Source organism: Setaria viridis, chromosome 9 (genome assembly GCF_005286985.2).
Source record: "Setaria viridis chromosome 9, Setaria_viridis_v4.0, whole genome shotgun sequence".
Lineage (NCBI taxonomy): Eukaryota > Viridiplantae > Streptophyta > Magnoliopsida > Poales > Poaceae > Setaria > Setaria viridis.
In genome coordinates, this window is record NC_048271.2 from 47,390,150 (window position 1) to 47,409,951 (window position 19,802).

Genomic DNA, 19,802 nt, shown 5'->3' on the forward strand with positions numbered 1-19,802 from the left:
AGGGTGCTGAGTTTTTATAAACACAGAAAATGTGTTCTTATGGGGCATTAGATACTTGAGCATGAGATAAGTTGAATTCCATCTTACATCAATGTTCAAAGCAAACTTACAATGGTGGACACCAACAGCAATGCAATACGTTGGTTAGAAGAATTTAAGAATAAAATTGCAGTTCTAAATGCACTAAGTATATGCTTGAAAACATCAAGGCCAGCCTTAACAATAAGATTAATAATGTGACAAGCACAACGCTGATGCAAAAACAGTTTTCCAACATAACCAGACAATGAAGGACTGAGCTTACCAATGGTTGCAGTGTTTGCCAATGTATTATCCAACGTAACAGAAAAGATCTTATCAGTTAAACCATAATTAGAAACAACAGAAGTAATACACTCATTAATATTATCAGCATTATGAGATACATCAATTAAACTAATTGAAGGCCTAAGATCCTCTTCTCCAGTTGCCAAACAGCATTCACATAATGAGCAACCGCACTAAGGTAATCTTCCTTAGCATTACCAGACTATATGTCAGAGGTAAGAGCAACATAGGAAACAGATTGCAAAGAAGCCACAAGATTAGTACGACGCTCATCGAAATACTTAACAAAATCTCTGGTGGTGGTTGGTGGTGGTTTGTCTTGACACAGAAGTAAATCTAGGATTATAAGCAACCTGAATATACTCCTCTAATGCATCAAACTCACCAAAGCATAAAGGAAGATCTAGTCTTGCAATCAACCTACACAACTGGGTATGAGCAACATCAACACTGTACTCCTAGAGATGGAGAGAGCCATCAGGATTGTACTTGAGTTGGGACTGAGCCATACGTGTAGCTCCTTGCAAGACTAGGTACCTTGGAAGGTGCCTATGAAAGTGTCCAGTACCACTAGAGGAAATACCATAATAGAGTTTCTTACAATGGACGCACCTAGCACCAGTTCTTACCCTTTTGCCACTCTTTACCTTGTACAGTGTCTCAAAGTCGTCCCATACCTTAGAGGTGCATGAACGGCTCCTCTTGCTGCCCGTACTCTCCATCCCCGTCCCCGTCTCACCTCCAACACTAGCAGCAGGCGGTTGCAAATCTCCACCACCGGGCTGACCATTGGCATCGGGGACGGAGATGTTGACCAGCTCACGTGGATCCGCCTCCAAGTCAGACTCATCATCTCCGGTCTCCCCCATCAACCTCAACTCGTCGTTGTAGCATGTTGGATAGTCTGCCATCGTCGGCTCCCTGGCTTCTCAATGGGTGTGCACCGAAGACCTGCAGAAGTCACATAAAGGAGTAGAGAAGCACGTCAGCACAGTAGAGGAGAAGCATAGAAGTACCGGAGCACGGTAGAGAAGAAGCAGAGAAGCACCGGAGTTTGGCTTACCTCGTCCTCGAGCGTACCCGGAGCACCGGAGTCGCCGTCTATGTCGTCTATCCACCCACCAGAGAAGCACCGGAGCACGGTAGAGGAGAAGCAGAGAAGCACCGAAGTTTGGCTTACCTCTTCCTCGTGCGCACTCGGAGCACCGGAGACTGAGAGAAAGAAGAAACAGTGTAGAGCCGACTCACCGAGAGGGAAGAGGCAGTAGATCTGCGAGGAGAGGAGCGGAGTCAACGAGGGAGGCGGCGGATCTGCGAGGAGAGGAGAGGAGTCGATGAGGGTGGCGACGTAGAGCCGACTCACCGAGAGGGAAGAGGCGGCGGATCTACGAGGGGAGGAGCGAATTCAACGAGGGAGGCGGAGAGGCGATACGGCGGCGGGCGAGGGAGGCGGCGGATCAGCAAGGGACGAGGGGAGGAGTCGATGAGGAAGGCGGAGGGGCGATACGGTAGCAGGCGAGGGAGGTGGCAGATCGGCAAGGGGAGGAGCGGAGTCGACAAGGGAGGCAGAGAGGTGAAATGGAGGTGGGCGAGAGAGGCGGAGGGGCGAGCCGGCGGCGGGCGAGGGAGGCGGCGGATCTGCGAGAGGGAGGAAGTAAGGAGCGGAGTCGAGAAGGAACAGAGGGAGACGGAGGGGCGAAGAAGCAGGGGAGGCGACGGAATGAAGGTAAGATTTAGGGGTGCAGGGTGTGCCCACCGGGCAATATATATATGCCCACGGCGGTGGCCGAACGGACCTTAGTAGGTCGAGCCACCCGCTTAATTGTGACGGGCCAAATTGGCCGTTCCAGCACGTGGGATGAGAGAGTGATCCAGACACAGCCTGTGGTATGGGCCGGGCACGACACCGTCGTGCCGTGCGTGGACCAGATCAAAATCCCGTGCCTTGGACCGGTTTCTTGGCCGGCTCACCAGCTCACGTGCCACGGGTCATATCACCAACTCTAACACACCTCCCGTCAGAGGCGCATCTCCTGCCGTTCGCGTCGTCTTCCTACGTCCTGTGCTCATCTCACGATTACGTGAATCGTCGCAACCAATTCCCCTGCTGATACTGTGGGCCTCTTTGTCGCATCTAATTCAGCTACTGCGTGTGGCCTTTTGGTTGTTGTGTCCAAGTTCAGATTACTACTTAATCATCTCCTCTCCATCATCGCCATGGTGCGTTTCCCACGCAACTGGTTGATCGATCTCGTCAGAACAAGCAACCTCAAATTCACGAATTGCTTGCAAGATACCTCCAGCAAGAACGAAATTTCGTCTACTCCCCGTTCCAAATTGGACTTTGTTTTGACTTTTTAACGATTCAAAAAGAACATTTAAAACGGAGGGTTTCAAATTGTACTTCGTTTTGACTTTTTAACGATTCAAAAAGAACAATTTGAAACGGAGGGTGTACGTTTAACGGGGATAAGATGAACAATATGGTATATGTGAGCGCGATAGTACGCCAACGACGGATGCGTACGTACAGCACTCGTACAGAATCGAAAGAAGACAGATTACTGCACATGATAGCTTCCCCTGCTTACCCCTGTACACTAGCACCCCAGCCCGCAGTAGGCGATCGATGCTCCAGCGGATCACCATAGCAGCCGACCACCCTATTATTGCCTAAGTAGTACAGTAACAAATAAATCCGAACGAACTAAATAAGCGCCGTAATTAAGCAAAGCCTGCAGTTTTGATTAATTAATTAGCTTGCTAGGAATTGCTCGTTGCGCTTCTCTTCTCCGACATCCACTGCTTGTACTGGTCGAAGAACTCCTTATTCTCCTTCTCCAGCTCCTTCCACACTGCAATTGTTCAATCCATCAGAATTCCAGACGGCGGCGAGGACGAAAAGAAAGAAAGGGTTTCGGCGAATGGTCGGACCTGTGGAGGTGACGACGGGCTGGACGTCGGCGCGCTTGGCCAGCGCCTCCATGCACTCCTCCATGCTCATCCCGAACGTCATGCACCGCTCTATCAGGTGCTGCACCTGCGATAACCACGTCGCCGGCGACCACCGTAATTAGTTCGTTCCGAGCTCCGAGCATGGAGAAACGAGAGTGCAATAGAGACATGGGAGGGAGAAACATGGTCAGTTACCGTGTGGATGTAAGAGGCAGGATTGGAGTTGTCTCCCAAGGCCATGGATCCTTTTGGTTCAAGCTACACTAGCCAGCTAGTGGCCTGTTGACCTTTCTCCCTTTCGTCTTCCTCCCGGAGCAGTTGGCTACTTGGCTCAGCAAGCTAGTCTATGGCTGCCCGCAATCTGCCTCTGCGTGTGACGATAAGGCGTGCATTGTCGACAGGGGAGGATCCTATATATACATGCGCCACGGATGAGGACACCGCCACCCGCCCGCCGCCTCGCTGGGACGAGTCCACGGCTCCTCCCGCGACGCCAGCGAGCCGGCGTCACGGGGCCGTCCCGTGGACCGGGCGCACGGAGGAGGCCGCCGGAAAAGCGGGGCGGGGCGTTCACGTGGGCGCGGGGCTGCGATTGGCGGAACGGAGATTGGAAAGCGACGTGTGGGCCGCGAGCAAATATCTTCTCTCCCGGCCCGTGGTCTATGCCGGCGGGCCCCCCGGTGCGGGAGCCGCCAGGTGGACATGCACCTCGCGCCTTCACGTGCCATCTGGCCCCGCCGGCCGGCCACGTTGCGACTTCTCGGCCCGGCTCGGCACCGGCTCCAGGATCCTCTCTGATGGGCGAACTTGTGATAAGCGCTATCAACCAAAACACTGCTTAGTTTAGCGTTATCGTCTTCTCATTACGGAAGAGGACCCTTCTTGCCTTTGCCTTGACCAGACGGCTCGCGGCCGCGACTCCTCGGCACAGCACACACGGCGCGGCGGCGCAACGGATCCCGGTGCGGCTACTGTGTGCCACGGGACCTGCAAGTGGCCGAGCGGACAAAAGGGCGGCGTGGGGCCCGACGCGTAGCCCGGGTAGCTGTCTACATGGCGGAGCACCTGTCGCGCATGCACGGCGCCTACGCAGCATGTCTGATCTTCTATCCCTATCGTCATCATCCCCCCTTCCTGGATCCGGAAGGGGGCGTCGCGGTCTTTGCTCCTCGAGACAGAAAGCTGCGACGGTCCTACAGCTCCGGGCCGCAGAGGAGCCGGGAGCGGAGCAGCGACGTGCGGAAGTCGGAGCCCGTTCCCCAACAGCAGGATTGGTCGAGCCGCGCCGTGCACAGGGCCGTGCAGCACCGTGCACGCACGCTGCTGTGCCTGCTCCCATGCCTGGTGTGACTGTCTACGACGCGCGAGAGAGGAGGATGCTAGCCCTTGCGGCCTTGCGCGCTGGAAGGTTGGAACCATGCGGCGCGGCCACGGCAGTATCGCACGACGTACGGCTCGACCGCCTTGACGATTCAAAGAGAACGGCACGCTTGCTTCACCATCATGGTTCATGGCATGTCGGCTTCATGGGCCTGTCGTCTCCTTCAATCTGATGAAAAGATCTGCTGGGCCTCACGAGCCTTGTTGAGGAAGGCAGGAAGGATAAGGAAGAAGCGAGCCCAAATGCCTGAGAAACTTCAGCCCGGTTACTAATTTGCTTAAGCCAGGCTAGTAAGCAATAAAGCACAGGTTAGGATCCGGATTATAATATATTTAAACTAGAATACACATAGTACACCTATCCAGTATTTTAGGTTGGGATTTGTTTCGAATATACGAGTTCAGCAGGAATTTGGCAGTAATACATCATAAAAACAAATCAATTAAATGGTTTTTTGCATGCCCCCCTGATCGGTAATACTGACGCTTCCAAGTTCCAACCACGCCGGTCGTATTTCCGGCCGGAGGGAATGTAAGACTCGACATATTTGCAACTGTAAACACAAAGACACGTGCTCCTGTCAAGCTTCGAGGAGAAGCAAAAGCTAATTCTATTTCGAAGAAAAGCTGAAAGCACCTGATTCTCCGGTCAGTGTGGAACTAAACCTACCATCGCAGCCGCAGCTTTGAATAATGGAAGAACGAATTGCCATGTGGCAATTCTATGGAGAACCACAGGTTGCAACGACGGGTAATTGTTGGGCACACAGATGGGCAGACGCGCCGCACACCATCGCGTACTAGTACTACGCAGGTTGGTGGTGAGATTAGGATTAGGAGCAAAGCTTCCAGAAGTATGGTCCAAATCGGGGTCTTAGAATCTAGGGGGTGTGGGGGGCACCTAACGGTGGAATTATCGCTCGTTCCCGGGCGGCGCTGCCTGGGTCGTCAATGACCGTTGCTATCAGGGGCTCCTCGCGGTCAACTAGGCGACAGCGTGGAGGACGAATAATTCTACGGCTACCCAACCCAGCTCGTCATATACGGTAGGCTTTTAGCATTTCGCAGGTACTAGTGCCGGCACTGACACCAGCCGGCGTGTGTTAGATGTAGAATGATGCTATTGGTAGAACCATATGTATCACGTTAGTACTATTGTATGGTGGTATCTATTTTAGACGATCGTGGTTATCTATGTGTAAACATATGTTAAATCCGTTATGTATAAAGAAATATGAAATAATTCAATAGTATGAAACAAACAAAGAGCAAAGTCACCATTTAATTTGGATTAAAAATACCCCTCATTTCAAAATCACATTTTAAGGTCATGTATCGATCAAACTCTCTACAATATTTGAAGACCTACTCTATGAGATTTCATTTTCAACTTTGGTATCTCCTTTAGACAGCTGTTTCACCCTCAAGGCTAGTTCAATCAACCCATTAGGCGTGCGCTTCTCGATCAACCAAAGGACCAGCCTCCTCGATGACCTTAGGGACCCAAGCCCTTGGCCTTGACACCACCTCAACCTCTGTGGCACCATGTAGTTATAGGCCTGCACTTAACAAGATAAAGTTAATATAGATGGATATTGTTACTACTTAGCGGACTATTTTGACTCTTGGTTAATTATTGGGTCACTTGTACAAGGATGGGCCAATGGCCTATAAATACCTCCATGTTAATGTAAAAATTTAGTCACAATGCAATACATATTCTATCAAAAGATGATCCTCCAAGGCTCCCTCGTTATAGATATTTTGGGACTCGTCGATTAGATACAGGGTGTCTCATGGCCTTGAAGGCTTGAACCAACTAGACCTTTTTGTTTCACTTTGACTGTTAGATACAAGCTCATGAAACAAACAAACAAACCCCCGCTTGTGTGTATGTGGCTTCATAACGCGTCTTGACCCGAGTATTAACCACAAGCTAAATGCAAGTACTTTGTTTGTTTTCAACAATATGAGCTTTATACGCGTCTTTTGTTTAAAGATATGGAGCAATGAGCTAGTAAAATGACCGTAGGAATTGCTCTTATACATTCGAAAAGAGTATCAATACTCTTACCTTTTCATTTACAAGCACGCACAACACTTGATTATAAGAATCTCAATCAAACATCATGGACGCTAATGCTAGTCATTTTGAAAGCAGAATAAAATTCCGTGTAACAGTAGAATTACAAGCGGCTTTACCCGCGACCCATGTATAGTTCAGCCCACTTTCATTATTCCTAAAGACGATGAATAGACAATGAATTAACAAGTGTAAAGATCCTCAAACTACAACTATAACGGTGAAGTGTTTTGTTGGAATGTGACATAAAGGGCGCGTTTGGAACTTTGACCATGCTTGCCTCGCCTGGTTGGGCAAGGAGAGCGAGTGGCGATGAGTGCTCGAGGGGTGTTTGGTTGCCTATGTTTAATTTTAGCACCTATTACATCAAATATTTAGATACTAATTAGGAGTATTAAACGTAGACTATTTACAAAACCTATTACACAGATGGAGGCTAAACGGCGAGATGAATCTATTAAGCTTAATTAAACCATCATTAGCAAATGTTTACTGTAGCAACACATTGTCAAATCATGAACTAATTAGGCTTAATAGATTCGTCTCGCCGTTTAGCCTCCACTTATGTAATAGATTTTGTAAATAATCTACATTTAATACTCCTGATTAGGGGGTGTTTGGATCTTTAGTCCTGACTAAAATATATGTCACATCGAATATTCGGAGGCTAATTAGGAGGACTAAACATGAGCTAATTATATAGATAGAGGCTAATTCACGAGACGAATCTATTAAGCCTAATTAATCCATCATTAGCACATGTTTACTGTAGCATCACATTGTCAAATCATGGACTAATTAGGCTTAATAGATTCGTCTCGCAAATTAGTCTCCATCTGTGCAATTGGTTTTGTAATTAGCCTATATTTAATACTCCTAATTAGTATCTAAACATTCGATGTGACATGAATTTTAGGAGGTGCTAAAGAAACAAACAACCCCTTAGTATCTAAACATTCGATGCGATGGGTAAAAAAAATAAGCAAAAGTAACCAAACGATCCCTGATTACTTGCTGCATGTATCGGTATCCGTGAAAGCAAGCTTTTTTCATGCTTGCCCGGGCAAGCTGAATCAGCTCTCCTTGCCAGGACCTTGCTCTGCGAGGCGAAGCTAGGCGACCCGGCAATAAAACCAAACATGACCAAAATTCACATGATCACATCACCACATGCTTATACGAAGTACGTCTGGATACATGTATTTTAAGCCTGTTTGGATCCAAGGACTAAATTTTAGTCTTGCACTTTTAGATTAAAATTTAGCTCTTAGGATCCAAACAGGAGGGCAAAAAGTGACAAATAGCTAAACTTTGGACTAAAAAAATTAGCTCCTCAAGAGGCCCTAAAAGGGGCTAAAAGGGACTAAAAGTGGTCCTCCCGAACCACTTTCCTCCCCTTGCCCCCGCTCTCTCTCTCTCTCCCGCATGCTCTGCCGGTCTCGCCTCCTTCACTCGCCGCCGCCGCTGTCTCCGCCTCGCCTCGCTGGCCTCGACACCTCCGCCTCGTCTCGCCTCGCTGGCTCTGCTGTCTCCGCTCGACCCCTCGGCGCCGTTACCTCCTCCTCCGCCTCGCCCTTGTCGCCGGCCACCTCCTCCTCCACCTCCTCTTCCGCCTTCACCTCGCCCCTGCCGCCACCTCCGCCTCCGCCTCGACCCCGCCGCCGCCGGCCTCGATGCCGCCGGCCGCTGGATCTGGGGTCCGCGGCCGTCGGCGGGGAGGAGAGGGCCGCAGCCGTCGGCAGGAGAGAGGATGACAAGGAAGGCGTCGAGGTCGTGGCGGGAGCGGACGGTGGCGGCCTCGAGGTCGTAGAGCGGGAGGAGGCGGACAACCTCCTCGCTCCCGGCCTTCGCGGCGACCCAGCGACGGGAGAGGAGAGAGAGGGGGGAAAGGAGGAGGAGGGAGTCATTAATAAGGGCAAATCAACCATTGTTTGATGAGGGACTAAAATTTAGCCTATGGATCCAAACACCCCAGCAAAACTAAATTTTAGGGGCTAAAATTTAGAAGCTAAAGTTGAACTCATGAACTAGTGATCCAAACACCACCTTTGTCGATGTTTAGCCGGGCATCACTGATAACTTGTCCTTTTGTATCAAACATCCTCTCATGTCATAATCGGGAACAGCACAATGAATGAGTGTACTGCTATTTTCAAAAGCTAGCTGCCAGAGGTCACCTCCACATGAACCAACCACACGTCGCCTCCAATTCCGTGTGTCCCTAGCAGCGCAGGAAAGCTACACAACACAGCTCATGCCACCAGGCGCCGGCGGGCCCCGCCATCTTCGATGCCCACGAGACCTTTCCGCACCAATCCCGCCCGTCTAATTCCAACGCCCCGCGAAAAATTTTCCACACGCCACACGGAAAACACGTAACTCCCCCCACTCTCTCGCTGCCAACGCTGGCCCACGGAGCCCTACGCGCCTCCAGCCCAGATCACTCTGCCACCGCCAAGCGGGCCCCTCGCCACTCACGCCAACCCGCTTTACACCAAACCCCAGGCAGTAAGGGCCACCGCCAGGTGGGCCCCGCCCATCACACCGCAATCACAAGCACAGGTCCCCCTTCTCCCTCACCTTTCCTACCCGCACGCCAGAAGAGAAGAAGGAACTCACCACTGCGCGCAACCATCCCACCGCCGCGCCACGCGTCTTCGCCGGCGACGAGCAGCCGCCAGCCGCTCGCCGCCGACGAGCTCCGCTGTGGCGTGGCGTACTCGTGTGTGAGTAAGCCGCCGAATTTCTCTGACTGGGTCGTCGTTGCCGTGTGCCGCCGAGAAGAGAGTTTTTAAAAGGGGGCTCTCCTTTGCGGCACTGGCCAGTCCTCTCGGAGGTTAGTTTATTCGGAGGCGGCTTGAGGCTCGCTTCGGAAGCGACCCGGTCGCCGCCGCCGCCCGTCGTCGCCGTCTCGGGGCTAGCCGCGGTGATGAGCTTCGCCGGATCCTAGGGTTTTTGAATTTGACGGCTTCGTCGAGCTGCGCAAGGCTTCGAGGTGGAGATGGTGCCGACGGGGCTGTTCGGGTGGGCGTCGCCGCACGTGCAGCCGCTCACGCCCGTGTCCGAGGTCTCCGAGCCGCCTGAGTCGCCGTCGCCGTACGGGGACGGGCCGGCGGGGGATGCGGGCGTGGGGGCGAGGGAGGGGGAAGCCGCCGGCGCCGGCGAGGAGGAGGTGGAGGAAGATGAGGTCGAGCCGCCGCCCGCGGCCGTGTCGTTCTGGAGGCTTTTCGAGTTCGCCGATGGGTTCGACTGGGCCCTCATGGCTGCCGGGGCGCTCGCTGCTGCTGCCCATGGCGCGGCGCTCGTTGTGTACCTGCACTACTTCGGGAGGGCCCTGAATTTGCTCGACTCTGAGCGGGTTGAGTCGGCTCTCTATGGACACAGTGATGAGCTGCTCCACCGGTTTAAGGAGGTAAAGCTGATGCTTCTGATGCATTCCCACTTAGTTGCTACATTTTCAATTTAGATTGTAGGATGCTTGAAGTATTTAAATTTTCGTGGCAGATTGGCTTTTCTGTTGTAATGACATTCTCAGAAGATAATTCAAATTTTGCTATTGACTACAACTATGATGATGGTGATTAGCTACAGTTAGTTCTTGTACTTTTGAGGCATGGCAATTCTAAGAACGAAAGTAGGATACACTGCTGCTTGTGCTTATGTTTCGAGTGGGTACTTTTAGGTTTCATTTGAAATATTAGGGCCTGAAAGGTTATTAGTTGCACAGGTTTGCTGCACTGCATAGTGCGGTTATGTTTATAACGCAAGCTCCATAAAGAAATTCCATTCCTAGGCACGTTTGACTTAAATGTGATCTGGAACCTTAGTATATCACTTCAAATCAGTGCATTTTTCCCCTTTCCCTGATGCGAACTTTCCAAAGGGATTGTACATTGGAATTTGTGGTTTGGGTGCGGTTGGTGTTGCCTTGGCTGAAAGTTTGTGCCTTCGGGGCCATTGCAGCTGGGAGCCTAGGATGGCACACTATGGGATTGTTTATGTGGTGCAGCAGAGATTTTAGGAGAAATGTAGCCATGATTCAGATGTTAGTGGCATTTATAGATCTTATCATTGAAAAATTCTATGTTGAGGTTAGTTCAGGAGTGTCTCAATGTTCTCAAAGATGCCAGGTCTAAAGGCGCCTACTGTTGTTATCTCTGTTTTGCTTTGTTAACACATTAGGGAAAGGGTTGCGGATATGTCATGGCCGGTCATTATTATCGTATCCATAGTGTAATTGAAGTGTTATTAAAAGAGTCTTTTGTACTCTATTAATTTAATTTCTGAAAGGTTGCCCAAAATATCCTGTAGGCCTTTAGTTATAACCAAATTTTATTGCAAACAAGGAAGTGAGGCAACCAAGTGAAGGTTTCACTTGACGTATATGCTCTTTTCATAGCTGGTGTAGGTGGAGATAAAGTTTTGTGGATGTGAGAGCCTCATATGTGATAAGTGGAACTGAAATAAAATCCGGGGTTGACGGGATTCATTACCTCGGGGGATCCCCAAGGTTGCCCTTGGATACTAGAGTCATCCTTAGGATGGAGTGAAGGTTCATTGTTTTTATTTTCTGGAATGGTCTACATTAAACTCTGAAGCTAGCTCATAATGGCTGCTATCTGAACACTACCAAGGAGGCAACCCCCCATATTTAGTTTGTTAAATGATGTGCATTGTACTTGGTCTTGCCCCCATATTTAGTTTGTTAAATGGCTATCCATTTATACTTTCAATATATTCCAATGCTTTTTTTAGTAGTTCCATTCTGCTTGCACCCAAAATTTTGACTTTTAAGAGATTATTATATAAACTTCTAATACCCCCTTTCCCTTGAAACGGGTGACTTTGCATGTTTCTTTTCTCACCTCTCTTCCACTTTTCCTTATTCTCAATTCCATATATCTTTGCCTCTTACAACTGTTACATCTACGTGTTGCAGCATGCTTTGTATATCGTCTATATAGCTGCTGGTGTTTTTGTTGCAGGATGGATCGGTAAGTAACTCATTATCTTTTAAAGTGCAGCTCCCACTCAGCACAAACACATATTCCTGATTATTTCAGTTCTGCAGAGGTATCATGCTGGATTCTCACGGGGGAACGGCAGACTGCTGTCATCAGATCAAAATATGTTCAGGTCTTGCTAAATCAAGACATGAGCTTCTTTGATACATATGGAAATAATGGTGATATTGTGAGTCAAGTGCTCAGTGATGTATTGCTCATTCAGTCAGCTATAAGCGAGAAAGTAAGCTTAGAGAGTGAAGCACTCATTAGTTTCTCTGGCATTATGATCTGCAGAATGAACTCCGTCACTTTTGGTGTCTTCTAATGACAGTTCTTTTGTAGGTCGGGAACTACATACACAATATGGCTACATTTGTTGGTGGTCTCATTGTTGGCCTTCTCAATTGTTGGCAAATAGCACTTCTAACTCTTGCCACTGGACCCTTAATTGTTGCGGCAGGAGGAATATCCAACATATTCCTCCATAGATTGGCTGAAAACATTCAAGATGCATATGCCGAAGCAGCTAGCATTGCTGAACAGGTTGCTACCTTTATTCAATCTGCCAATCTTTCTTCTGATTTCTTTTACTATACACAAACCTAAGCTGCTGTCTGCACATCTCCTATCTTGAGCCTGTATACCGGAGGGCTGCTATTATGCACTCTGATTTTGTAGACAATACAATCATTCTGGTTTGATGTGCTATTAGTATTTAGTAACTAAAATAATTTGGTTGGTTCTAATGGAAATATGTGCACCAGGCCATCTCATACATCAGGACACTGTATTCTTTTACAAATGAAACTCTTGCAAAGTACTCCTATGCTACCTCGCTTCAAGCCACACTGAGATATGGAATTTTGATAAGTCTTGTCCAAGGAATCGGCCTTGGATTTACATATGGACTTGCCATTTGCTCCTGTGCATTGCAACTTTGGGTCGGAAGACATTTGATTGTTCGTGGAAAAGCTGATGGTGGTGAAGTTGTGGTAGCTTTATTCTCTGTCATTCTGAGCGGCCTGTAAGCAACTTAATTATACGGTTTTTTGCCCCATTTTATTGCCGTGTATTGCCTTAACTAAGTTTATTTTTAATTTCGTAGTGGTTTGAATCAAGCAGCTACAAACTTCTATTCCTTTGAGCAAGGGCGCATTGCTGCTTATAGACTATATGAGATGATTAGCCGTTCAACTTCCAGCGTTAATCAAGAAGGGATCACATTACCCCAAGTTCAGGGGAACATTGAATTTAGAAATGTGTATTTCAGCTACCTGTCTCGTCCTGAAATTCCAATTTTAAGTGGTTTCTTCCTCACTGTGCCTGCGAGAAAAACTGTTGCACTTGTTGGTAGAAATGGTTCAGGGAAAAGCAGTATAATTCCTCTAATGGAGAGATTCTATGACCCAACATTAGGTAAGAGCACTGAGAAGCATCTTTCATTTTCTGCTTCCACCTCCATCTAAAAGGCTACTCTATTTTAATGTTTTCAGGTGAAGTTCTTTTGGATGGGGAAAACATAAAAAATTTGAAAGTGGAATGGTTAAGAAGCCAAATTGGTCTGGTGACACAAGAACCAGCTTTACTGAGTTTGAGCATTCGGGAAAATATTGCTTATGGAAGATCTGCTACCTTTGATCAGATAGAAGAGGCAACGAAGACAGCCCATGCCCATGGGTTCATCAGTTCACTTGAAAAGGGGTATGAAACCCAGGTAACGGAAGTACGATACATCTTATTATTGTATATCCAGGTTAGGCTGGTCAGACACTGAGGCTGTAGTACTCGCTTTTGCAAATTCTGCAGGTTGGTCGTGCTGGTATTGCACTGACTGATGAACAGAAGATCAAAATTTCTATTGCCCGTGCTGTGCTTTCGAATCCATCCATTCTCTTGCTTGATGAGGTCACAGGAGGACTTGATTTTGAAGCTGAAAAGGCTGTCCAAGAAGCATTAGATGTTCTCATGTTGGGAAGGTCAACCATTATAATTGCTAGACGTCTTAGCCTCATTAAAAATGCCGATTACATAGCTGTAATGGAGGAGGGGCATCTTGTTGAAATGGGTACACATGATGAATTGCTGAACTTGGATGGCCTTTATGCCGAGCTTTTAAGGTGTGAGGAAGCAACAAAACTTCCCAAAAGGTAAGCCTTTTCTTCTTAGACTATATCCAACATGTGGTCTAAGTGTACCTGAAGTATTATAGTTGTGGATACTAAAGATTTTGTAAATCCTAGATTGTTGTTAGCTACAGCATCATTTACAATGCTACTGTTCTAAAGAGAGATTGTTTAAGCTTTCGTGTTTAATTCATCACTGTGCATTATGTTCCATCAGCTGCAAAAGAGCACAATTTTGATTTGGACTGCCTTATTAATCCTATCTTGATCCATGTCAGGATGCCCACCAAGAATAGCAGGGAGCGCAAGTCACTCCAAATTGAGGACGCATCAGTGAGCCAATACTTTCAAGAATCATCCTCTCCTAAGATGACAAAATCACCTTCACTTCAAAAAACACATGGCATGCTTCAATTTTGGCGTTCAGATACCAACAGGAACTCTCATGATTCACCAAAGGATCGAAGTCCACCTTCAGAGCAAACTGTAGACAATGGGATACCTATGGTTGCAACTGAAACTGAAAGAACACCGTCCATCAAGAGACAGGACAGTTTTGAAATGAAATTGCCTGATCTTCCGAAAGTTGATGTTCATCCTATACAGCGTCAGTCATCTAAGAATTCAGAACCTGACTCACCCATATCTCCTCTTTTGACTTCTGATCCTAAGAATGAGCGTTCACATTCACAAACTTTTAGCAGACCACAGAGTGAACGAGATGATACGAGTTCTGAACATAGTGAACTAGATGAGGTTCAGCACCAGAAACCTCCATCTTTTTGGCGACTTGCAACACTTAGTATTGCTGAATGGCCTTATGCTCTTTTAGGTACAATTGGTGCTGCTATATTTGGTTCATTTAACCCACTGCTTGCTTACACTATAGCGCTTATAGTGTCAGCATACTATCGAATAGAAGTTCATGATATGCACCACGAAGTGAACAGGTGGTGTTTATTCATAGTAGGAATGGGTGTTATTACAGTGCTGGTCAACTGGTTGCAACATTTCTATTTTGGAATAATGGGGGAGAAGATGACTGAGCGCATAAGAAGGATGATGTTCTCTGGTAATTGCAATCTGCATGTTATATGCTTTTCTCATATTCTGCTGCAATCATGGAGTTAGTTTGAGCATGCAGAGTTTAATACTTATTTGTGGTTTCTTTGACAGCAATGTTGCGCAATGAAGTTGGATGGTTCGACAAAGACGAGAACAATGCTGATACATTGTCCATGCGCCTGGCAAATGATGCTACATTTGTCCGTGCTGCCTTCAGTAACCGGCTTTCCATATTTATACAAGACACTGCTGCAGTATCTGTTGCTCTTCTTATTGGGATGTTGTTGGGATGGCGGGTAGCACTTGTTGCACTTGCAACCTTACCAGTTCTTGTTATATCTGCTATTGCACAGGTAATAAAGTATTCTTTATTTGTCTCCTATGAACTGAAAAAAAATGGTATGTTAACAGAAATTTGATGCCTATCCATGCAATTGTTGCATAGTGTACACTGTTTCTTTGGTTAGAGTTTGGATTAGGAAAACATCAAATAATAGTAATTGTGTGGCAATGCATTGGAAAGGAAATATTTTTATAAATATTCTGTTATCATTCAAAGCCTTGTTAGACTTTGTAACATTGAGCCTTAGCATTTATGTCACGTTGAAGCTTGCACATGCAGGATAGAATAGTCTGTCAAGGATTACTTAATACACCAAACTCTAAAATATCACTCTGTGACAGTAATGTGCTCCATAACAGTTCCCTACATGATCTACCTCTCTCAAATAAAAATCTGGCTGCATTGGTATCAGATATTGAAAATTTTATTTTGTGCAACTTGCTCTTAGAAGCATCGCCTATTCATATTCTCCATATGTTATAACATTTGTACATAATTACACTGGCAAATCTCTAATGGATCTGATAAATCATGTTGCAGAAATTGTGGCTTGCTGGCTTCTCAAGAGGAATCCAGGAGATGCATAGAAAGGCTTCGTTAGTACTTGAAGATGCCGTCCGGAACATATACACTGTAGTAGCATTCTGTGCTGGGAACAAGATAATGGAACTCTACAGATTACATCTTGGCAAGATACTGAAGCAAAGTCTTGTCCAAGGATTGGCTATAGGCTTCGGCTTTGGTCTCTCGCAGTTTCTTCTTTTCGCCTGCAATGCCCTGCTTCTTTGGTACACTGCTATTTCAGTTGACCAGCAACGTCTGACAATAGCCACAGGACTAAAAGAGTACATACTCTTTTCATTTGCATCATTCGCACTGGTCGAGCCATTTGGACTTGCACCTTACATACTTAAAAGGAGGAAATCTCTTACGTCAGTGTTTGAAATTATTGACCGAGAACCAAAGATCGATCCTGATGATACCACTGGCTTGAAACCACCCAATGTTTACGGAAGCATCGAATTCAAGAATGTTGATTTCTCTTATCCTGCTCGTCCAGAAATTCTTGTGCTGAGCAATTTTAATCTTAAAGTAAGTGGTGGGCAAACTGTTGCGGTGGTAGGGGTTTCAGGATCAGGGAAAAGCACTATTATTTCTTTGATCGAGAGATTCTATGACCCGGTTTCTGGCCAAGTTCTACTGGATGGTCGTGATTTAAAATCATTTAACCTCAGATGGTTGCGTAGCCACATGGGCCTGATTCAGCAAGAGCCAGTTATTTTCTCGACAACAATAAGAGAAAACATTATCTATGCAAGGCACAATGCAACAGAGGCTGAGATAAAGGAAGCTGCGAGGATAGCTAATGCTCATCATTTCATTAGCAGCTTACCACATGGCTATGACACTCATGTGGGAATGAGAGGGGTTGATCTAACACCTGGGCAAAAGCAGCGGATTGCCATTGCTAGGGTGGTTTTGAAGAATGCACCGATATTGTTGTTGGATGAGGCTAGCTCTGCTATCGAGTCTGAATCAAGTAGAGTGGTACAGGAAGCTCTCGACACTCTGGTCATGGGTAACAAGACAACGATTCTCATTGCGCACAGGGCAGCAATGATGAAGCATGTGGACAACATTGTTGTCCTAAATGGTGGCAAGATAGTAGAGCAGGGTACACATGACTCTCTGATGGACCAGAACGGTCTATATGTTAGATTGATGCAACCCCATTTTGGCAAGGGCCTTCGCCAGCATCGGCTAATGTAATTATGATTGAGCTTGTTAGGTGTAAATTATCCTAGGGCATGACCAGGACCTGTTTCGCTCTTTGTCCAGCCGCTCAGGGGCCCTTTTTGGCAGATGAAAAATGCTGGAAGTGTCCACTTGATGGCGCTGTACTGAGTGGAACGGTTACCTGGTCTTGACAAAATTTTAGCTTGAAGATTCAGGTAAGTAACGGCGTTGAAACTTTAGGGAACAGCTTATTCTGGAAATAGTTAGCAAAGTTTGGAGGGCATTGTAATTGCTGTAATATATGAGTTGCAAACATTCTTTCTGAGGCTCGTGTTCTGTGGTTTCTCTCGACTCCGTAGTGTATTACTGTGATCAGCTAACGTGTTACGCGTGTAAAAAGTCCAGTTCTTTGTGGGTATGACTCTTGCCGCCGTGATCAAAAGCCTCTTGGCTGGTAAATCTGACACGAATTGTTGTTGATCCCATTCGGTCGCTAGATGTTAGGATAGTCGCTCTTTAATTTTTGAGGAAATTTTGAACTAAATCTTGTATCCAAGTTTACCGTGTCACTGGGCGCTCGCAAGTCGTCGGGTCTACCAGGGCATGAGCAGTTTTTTCGTCGTCTTTGCGTATCTTAGAATAAGAGACAATGTAGTGCGGAATTCTTGTTTCCCTTTCCGTTGCTTTATTTGGATGTTTTCTAAGTTGGCATAACCCTGCACTTGGACTGAATGCTGTTTTCACCGAATGTACAAAACAGTCGCAATCAGTTTATGACCTTTTATTTGCACCTAATGATCCATTTCAAGCATGATTAGGAGCGCGCGGATTATCACCACGGAAGGTACACCATTTCCCTTCACCATGAGTACATGTACCATGACTCATGAGACCGTATTACATTATAGTTAACGAAGAAAGCGAGCAATCACGCGGTCAGATCCGAGATCTTGAAAGAATCCGCGACGACCTTGAGCCTGTTCCGCAGCCTGCTCCACCGGCGTTCGTTCGCGGTCACGATCAGCGTGTAGTACCGGCCTGGTAAGAATAATACAGAGTTCCATCCCCTTTTATTCAGACGGGAACACACGAGCCGACCTAGATTTTGTAGTTTAATTATAGGCATCATCCTACCGTTTCCAATGGCGACCGTTGCAAAGGCAGAAACGCCGTAGCCCGGAGCCTCCAGATCGTACTCAAACGTCCAGTAGTTCTTGCCGTCCACCGTGCGCTGCAAAAATAGTAGGATCAACCGCTAATTTCAGTAGCAATGTTTAGCCGTGTATAATCCTGCTACTGAATTGCATCTCAAATGAACACTGATATGCACAGCTATAGAACAGCAAATGCACAGTAGCGCATGAATTGCTCATCGACGCTTCTGCTCAGGCACTTAGTAAATCTAGAGCATCAAAATAAATTTGCAACTCCGTGGCGCCGAGTAAGAATGCTGATTGCATGAACAATGAACAGATGGCAAACCTCTTGCATGTCATAGATGGACGGTATTTGATTTGGGGCAGCATAAACGTTGTTTACCAAATTGAAGATGGCCTGGTATAATGTTAAAAATGCTCATCAGATCAGCAAAAATGAATATTCAGCGCTGCGGCTGCAGGGTATTCAAAGCTATGTCTATTTTTTGACCTAATCAAAGAAAAGGGTACATAGTAGAAGAAAAAAATTGAAACCCACCTCATCCATTGGTCCTAGGTCACGGATATCTGTTTTCTCAGTAGGAACAAATCCCACACGGACACACTGAAGAGCCAGATTACGATCTTTGAATGCTGAATCGTGACCCAAGAAGTCGAAATCCTAAAGAGACAGTCAAGCAAAGGCATTATAAATTTTCATGCAGGGGAAAAGGTCGCTGGCATTTGAGTCTTGATTATTTGGTAATCATATGGCAACCTACCCTCCATTCAGCTGGATAAAGATACGAGTATCCGTCTTTCGCATCCACATAAGACTTGTAATTCTTCGGTACTTCTGGAATTTAGGAACAACTCCAGTTAATGCCAAATCAAAGAACCAGAAAAGTCTGCTTGAGAGCTTGAGGATATCCTATAGACTGGTCAGGAAAAACACAACGCCAGGCCATCTAAAACGCTCATTACCTTCAGCAATTGCAGAGCTTGTCTTCAGTAGGCCAGTGGCTAACACTCCAGCACCAAGCAAAGCTAACTGCCTTTTCGTGACATCTATACAAGTGGGGAGATGTTTTATAAACACAATTCTGACAAGCATCAAATGAATTGAGACGAACAACAAAAGGGGCATTACTCTTTTCATCAGAGGATGCTCCGCTTGAGCTTGCTGAGACAACCGAGGGTGGAGCCCCATTCAGTTTGGCAGTCACCGCATAATTCGGGGCAACCAACTGAAAATCAGCACCAGGTTCAAGCTGTTACTCCTCAAAACTGCAGGGAAAATGAATAAATTCCATAAAACAGTAAGTGTTTCGAGCACATACTTGTTTGGATACGGAGCAAATCAGATTCTGCAGGCTTGCCATTTCACCTTCAATAGTTAAGGCAAGCACTGAGCTCGAGGAAGTTTTCTGCGAAGTTTGTGCCCCAGCATCAGTTATCCATAGCAGCTGGACCGTGGCACGCTCCTTTTTCCAGTGTTGAATGTGTGGGTGGAAGCCAAGGCAGCCAAGTCAGCTTCATTATCCTCATTTCAGCACTTTTGGCCCAGCTTCATTATCCTCATTTCAGCACTGGGCGGGCACTGACGGACAAAAATGGGCCACCCAACAGCTCTTCTGATAGATAGCT

The 19,802-nt window shown here is 46.8% G+C and overlaps 2 protein-coding genes across 2 annotated transcripts; one reads left to right on the forward strand and one right to left on the reverse strand.

Moving 5' to 3' along the window:
* The first annotated feature begins 9,328 nt into the window (after window positions 1–9,328).
* LOC117839004 (ABC transporter B family member 20) lies at window positions 9,329–17,341 on the forward strand. The gene is made up of 11 exons (XM_034719227.2): window positions 9,329–10,157; window positions 11,685–11,739; window positions 11,817–11,992; window positions 12,094–12,294; window positions 12,516–12,775; window positions 12,857–13,167; window positions 13,245–13,465; window positions 13,558–13,898; window positions 14,153–14,946; window positions 15,051–15,292; window positions 15,823–17,341. The coding sequence occupies exons 1-11, from the start codon at window positions 9,747–9,749 to the stop codon at window positions 17,050–17,052; spliced, it is 4,242 nt and encodes a 1,413-aa protein (XP_034575118.1). The 5' UTR covers window positions 9,329–9,746; the 3' UTR covers window positions 17,053–17,341.
* A 428-nt stretch (window positions 17,342–17,769) lies between these two features.
* Window positions 17,770–19,681, reverse strand: LOC117839006 (photosynthetic NDH subunit of lumenal location 1, chloroplastic). Its single transcript, XM_034719229.2, has 8 exons — window positions 19,496–19,681; window positions 19,306–19,402; window positions 19,140–19,223; window positions 18,938–19,011; window positions 18,715–18,837; window positions 18,502–18,573; window positions 18,154–18,250; window positions 17,770–18,057 (listed from the first exon to the last, which is right to left on the reverse strand). Exons 1-8 carry the CDS (start codon window positions 19,535–19,537, stop codon window positions 17,948–17,950), a joined length of 699 nt encoding a protein of 232 aa, XP_034575120.1. The 5' UTR covers window positions 19,538–19,681; the 3' UTR covers window positions 17,770–17,947.
* Between the last annotated feature and the right edge of the window lie 121 nt (window positions 19,682–19,802).

What these genes read in the sequence shown, in the direction of transcription:
- LOC117839004 (XM_034719227.2), top strand. Translation starts at nt 9,747, where the DNA reads ATGGTGCCGACGGGGCTGTTCGGGTGGGCGTCGCCGCACGTGCAGCCG. An exon ending in AGTCAGCTATAAGCGAGAAA is followed by an intron (nt 11,993 to 12,093) that starts GTAAGCTTAGAG and finishes GTTCTTTTGTAG; the next exon opens with GTCGGGAACTACATACACAA. An exon ending in TCTGTCATTCTGAGCGGCCT is followed by an intron (nt 12,776 to 12,856) that starts GTAAGCAACTTA and finishes TTAATTTCGTAG; the next exon opens with TGGTTTGAATCAAGCAGCTA.
- LOC117839006 (XM_034719229.2), bottom strand. Translation starts at nt 19,537, where the DNA reads ATGGCAAGCCTGCAGAATCTGATTTGCTCCGTATCCAAACAA. An exon ending in TTTGCTCCGTATCCAAACAA is followed by an intron (nt 19,403 to 19,495) that starts GTATGTGCTCGA and finishes GCTGATTTTCAG; the next exon opens with TTGGTTGCCCCGAATTATGC. An exon ending in TTTATCCAGCTGAATGGAGG is followed by an intron (nt 18,838 to 18,937) that starts GTAGGTTGCCAT and finishes CTGTCTCTTTAG; the next exon opens with GATTTCGACTTCTTGGGTCA.